This window comes from Atta colombica, unplaced genomic scaffold (genome assembly GCF_001594045.1).
Source record: "Atta colombica isolate Treedump-2 unplaced genomic scaffold, Acol1.0 scaffold27, whole genome shotgun sequence".
Taxonomy (NCBI): domain Eukaryota; kingdom Metazoa; phylum Arthropoda; class Insecta; order Hymenoptera; family Formicidae; genus Atta; species Atta colombica.
The window spans coordinates 2,127,696-2,133,676 of NW_017259370.1; the positions used below are offsets into that span (position 1 = coordinate 2,127,696).

The 5,981-nt window shown below is 40.8% G+C and overlaps 1 protein-coding gene across 1 annotated transcript; it reads left to right on the top strand.

The window, feature by feature from the left end:
- The first annotated feature begins 2,277 nt into the window (after positions 1–2,277).
- On the top strand, positions 2,278–3,681 carry LOC108689425. Its single transcript, XM_018196181.1, is given in 2 exon segments — positions 2,278–2,503; positions 3,587–3,681. Coding segments are annotated over 2 exon segments (321 nt in total).
- The last annotated feature ends 2,300 nt before the right edge of the window (positions 3,682–5,981 follow it).

The window sequence follows — 5,981 nt, forward strand, 5'->3', positions numbered from 1 at the left end:
AAGAGCGAGATTTCACTCTGCAGAGTGAGATCTCGCTCTTAAATTGAAAATTAAGCGACTCTTTTTTAAGACTGATTTAATTTTTTCTCTTTAGAATGAGATTCCACTCCAAATAATGTAGAGAGTAACATCCTGTAATATATGAAAACAAATTGATAAATTCTTTGTTTCCTCGCACACATTGTCCTCGATAGTACAGTTTTCGATATAAATGAATACTCTATTGCCAGCCTCAGACTATGCGTCGCGACGAGCTCAAGGATACGAGTCAACGAACTCGGAGGGTACCAAAAAGAAGCAAATGAGAAATCGTCTAGCTCGATAGGCGGCCAAAGAAAAAGCGCGGGAAGCACATGGCCCTAAATAGAGTGGCCGAACGAGCGAACGGTGATCAGCTGGTGCTCTGCCCGACGGATCCCGAAAAATGTACACTCCGACCGTTAAACGCCCTTCACCTTTCGCGGAGGTGCGCACATGGCCCCCGGGCCCCAAAGTCTAAGGGCAGAGTGGCGCGCCGCTTCTCGAAGACACGCACGCGGCGCGCCTCCCCGCCTGGTATTCGCATTAATGGTATACATTATTATCGCGCGGTGTTCTTCTGGGGATGGTATATGGTAACGGCCGCGTCAACGGTCCCGGGCACCTGACGCCTTATAACGAGTCGGAGCCCCTTCTTCGTAGGGGCGGGCCCTTTTCTTCCCTTTTCGTCACAATCGCGAAGTCCTCGCTTGGACTGCAAGTCCGGTAGCCGCGACCTTCTTCTTGCACGCATCTTCCACGATATCGACGTAAAAGGGTGTTGCTTGGACATGGCGCAAACATCAGGTCGTAACCGGACGTTACTTGGAGATTCTTGATAAGGTAATTGACCAAAATTTTCGGTTGATTTGCATAAGCCTCACGTGCGAACCAGAATTATTTAATTAATATATCAACGTACAATCAATTTCTTCGGGGATGAATACATTGTATATGTATAAATAATTGACACGTGTCTTATTCTGAGAGAGAGATAAATATTGAAATCACTGAATCTCCATTATTTTGTGGAGGAAACGTCTTTCAAGGCAGTCAAACGTCATCAATCATTAATAATGATACAAATTATGAATAAGTATGTGATGATCTAAAAACTAATTAACTTGTGCATATCTCAAATATCTCAAAATATCTCAAAATATCTCAAAAATCTTAAAAGATAGCACAGCAGTTCAAGTGAATTGACTATTAGAGTGTGTTACTTGCAGTCAATAACTGATTCAGATGAAAGATAAAAAAATTCAGAAATCTCATAGCACGATGTACAACCCTGAAGCGAGAAGCTCGCGAGAATTGGTACCTGAACCTGGCCGCGAAACCTTCCGTCGAGGTGAGAAGCCGCTGGCGCGAATTAGCCGCTACATCAACGTATACTTTGATCTCGCAAGATAACGCAACTCAGAATATGTGCAACGGAAGATAAACGTAAATAAAGACCTTAAGACCGCGACCGTACACCCACGATTTAATGAGAAATTGCATTCGTTCTGCGTATCTGTCGATTACGCGGTACGGAGAGATAAGGGCGGCAACTGAGCCCGTTTTTTTCCTTTTGGCATTAAAAAGGGAGCATACGTGGGCAGAGTACCCCTCGAATGTCGATCGACAGCTTGCCCGCGGCATTGGGCGGCACAAGAGATGCGCGAAGCACGGCTCGAGAAATAGAAAATAGAGAAGCTGATGTTCTACGCGACGGCGGGAGTGAAAGCTAACTCTTTTGTTCGCCACAGGCTATAGTGGCGCAGGTGAATAAATAAACAATATCGCTGTTCAATAAGTTTAGTGAGAAAAGGCAAAGAACATTACGCTTTTTGTTCATGTATACGAAAATAATGATTTTATTGAAATGTCTAAAAATTTAGCTACGTACTGATCTAAAAATAATTTTATTGGACTACCAAAATAATTATGTAGGATGTTACAAGCTGGTTACTTGAATGTCAAAACTTTTTCCAGCATTGCTTTCCATACTTGAGTTTCCATCATAATTATTTTTGATGAGCCAACTAAATTATTTGCAACTCTGTATCTAGCTAAATTTTTTTATAGATACTTCTTGTATCTATAAAAATTATTCTTTCCATATAAGTTACATCTCCTATGGAAATATACAACGAAAGATGAAAGGGTTTATTTTCATTTAAACATTACGTGTTATCTTATTATTACGCGGGACGTTGAGTGTAAATAACATCGAGATACTTCTCCAGACATTAGAAACGCAGGAGGAGCTGTCGGATGATAGAATGATAGCGTGGCGTGATGGCCGATAACGATGTGCCACTTTCGCCCGTCAAAGGTGTTTCGAAAATGGATTCTCATCGATCAAGCATATATACGCGTAGATTCATATCGCTTGGAAAAACAATTCCTGGACGGTTGAGCGAACGGCGATGCAATCGTAGGTCGGCAAATTCACCAGCCAACAGCAGGTGCAACTTTCTTCCGACTGCCGGACGTAAGGGTAGGTAATGTCTTTTCTGTCTGTTCCGCTTCCTATTGCCCCACGAGTAATTTTTTTATTTTTATTCGTCACGCTTGCTTCAACGAGAAATTTATTATACACCATGCGCGAATACACCACGAAAGACATTATTATTGGTATGTTGAGTCCCAATATGTTATGCACACGTGATGTTGCGACGTGAATAGCAAGAATTTTATTCATTACGAGAGAGTATTATAGAACCTAAAAAGTGATGTTTTAAATTAAGTTCGTTCACAGGAGCACAGTATAAGTAACAGTAGACTCATTTTGCCAAAAATCGTACTAATAATAATTACTTCTCGCACATCGAATTACACAATCAACAACATGACGATTATAATGTTCACCATCAATTTTCTATTGAAATAAAGGATTGTGATTGGAGTTATAAAATTAATCAATAAGAGCGAAGCAAACTTAGTTAACTTTGCATGATGATCATTCAGCATTCAGATCAAAAGTGCCGACATAGAGTGAGCTTACTGTTCTTATTTATGCTGTGATATGGTTTTGAATGAACTGGCTAACATAACAGTATCGTATAATATTATTAATTTTCACGAATTTCTATCGACGACCGTCAGAATTTATCGTCTCAAAATACTTTAATCAACCCGGCAATTCAGCAGCGGATTACGCAGTCATCAGCTTATTTTTATGCTGCCGCTGAATGTAATGAGAAAATAACATAAAATTACACACCATGTCCAAGCGTGTATTATATATTGATCATCGGCTTCGCTGGCACCTTATTCGATTTCCAATTTGAAACGCCTGGTAGGAGATCAATGAAGCTGAAGTCACCCACGTAAAGTATTTTAAATCCTCACATTATCTATCTGAATAATATATTGGTGTTGGATAATACCTTAGAAAATAATAAAGCAAAAACCTCACATATTGTGTACAAATAATTTTTTATTTTATTATCTTCCAATATACATATATGTGTAACTTTTTATTTAATTATTTTCTAATAATATTAATAATTATGGCACGTAAATATCAAGTCAAGCGTTAAAAAGATAAAGTTTCTAACTCCACTTTCATGATGTTCAGGAGAAACGAAGGAACTAAACGGTATTCATAACTTTACGATACTTTACTCCACCGTCACAATATTTATCAACGCATCCTCTCAAGCATCATCGTGAGTAGTATGGGCTACCAACTTGCATAAAATATCGTTGGATAAAGATGTTGTTAAGCTCTTAGTGGATACTCAACCGGTCTCTCAATTTAATGCTTCACCCAAACATTCAAGAAAGAGACCATATTGCCTGGGGCTGCATTTATAGTGGACTCCAGCGAGTGCTAGGAACGGCGTACGATGCGACATAAAACGCACATCTTACGTTTTCATGAAATCACCTTCAAGCGATATATTCGCTTTTTTACATGAATAGCATGGCGTATCGTTGTCAGAGATTGTCTGCAGTTCACTTCCTTGCCAAACGTGCGTATCCTCGACTATTTTACTGGTATCAACTTAGATGTGATTTTATATTGAGATATGTATTATCCACCACGTTCATGAATTTAAAATATCTGCATGATCGTATCTCTGGATAAATTTATTTAAGCTATCATTGATAATTTTTTACATTTTCAATAATATCGCTGAGATTAGATTGCAAGGAGATTGTATAAACACTGTCATCTCTATAATCAATTGAAATATATGAATAAAATCTTTAATTCTCAAAGAAATCGGACAGACTACAAACAGTGCAAATGTTCTATCGTTATGGGAACAGGTTGTTAAGACAGCTTTGCATAACGCAAAAAGCATAAAATAATCAACCAATCAAAGTCTCTTATTTCATGAAAAGGAAAGAAATGAAGAACTTTGATTAGTTCAGTGTCTTATGCATTATGCGTGTCTTATGTATTATGCAAGATTCTGTTCCCGCCCTTACTTTATAGATCTTGGAGACACGCGTCAAAGGAGCAAAGCAACCCGGCGGAGGCGCGATGAACGTAGAAATAGAAGCTGAAGCAGCCGCAACAAGTTTGTTTGTCACGTGCTGACGAATGGTCCGAATGCGACCGAACGCATCCAATAAGCATTCTCTCGGTCATGGAGTTCGCGACCCGACGGATCCGGCCGGTGACCGACCGCCAGGACTCTTTGCCCGTTGCCGCCGGCAGCAGAAGTAGAGTGGGCCCGACGGTTATGTCGATGGGCGCGGAGAAAGAGGCGAGGAGCGGCTTCGCCGCAGCGCGGTACAGTACGGAGGGAGAGAGAAGAGGCCCCCGGAGGGGCCAGAGAGCAGCAGCGGACACGGCCGCGGGTGATTACATCGCCTGTCGGCGCGGAACTGTCTCCTCCTACCCGCGGCGCCCACCGTGCTCCGATTGGCCGGGCTCCCTGCCGAGGAAACGTACCGGCTTCTCTTTCGTTTCAGCTCACCTCCGGACCTCTCTCGGCACTCTCTCGTCAAGTCTTCTGTCTCTTTCCATGTCGTTCCTCCCAATTGTATATCGTTCCTGCTACGACATGATGCGTTCGTCATTGTTTAGCTCCCGGTACGCCGGTTCTCTTCCCTCTCCATCCTCTAAGTCTCATTTAGCAGTCCTTCGTCGTTCGACATGTCCCATCCTTGTTTCCGTTTTGTCCTTTTATATTCCCCTGCCCTTCTTTTGAAGAGGTCCTCGTCGGTAGCCCGCCCTCATTCAGTTCTTAAACACTACAAGCGGAGGCCCTGCCCGAAAGGCGACCATTCCTTTTATCCCCACCTAGCTTGTCTATCATGATGAAGAGATGGAGGTGGACGACATGTAATTGTCGAAGGAGTAGATTCGAGATTGAATAAAAAGAATATATTCAAAATGTATTAAAAGAAGAGAGAAGTATACTCGTATTACTTTCATATCGCGGAGAAAAAGCACGTAACGTTAAAATCAAAACTATAATAAAAACTAATAAGAAACCCTTCAATTAGTTAAATGTCACGTTTTATAATCTCATCACGTTTTATAATCACATCGAGTTTATGACATAATAGGGACGATAATGTAAACAGGTAGGAAACATTAAAATCCTGCTTTCAAGTGATTTGTTCGCTGCAATCAAAGTGATAAGACTAGCGGATCGAATAGATAACAGTTATTCGATCCTCCATAAAATACATGATAAAAAGATATGTAAATTTGGAGCAAACGAGATGACATGCAATGTGACCGAAGCTAGGAATTTGATTCATCGATCATCGTTTACACGCGACAGGTGTGTATTATACAATCAATGATCGGCAGATTGCCGTTAGTCGGTTATGAACGATGCAAGTGATTAGATGGGGATCAATGTATATCATATAACATATGATAGCAGATAGCAGAACACGAATTTTCAGGAAATTTTCATATCGCCTTTAAAATATCGATTCTACAGGCAACAAGATAATTCATGTAATAATGTTGTTGTCACAAGGAATATTCCGTCGCGATTTGA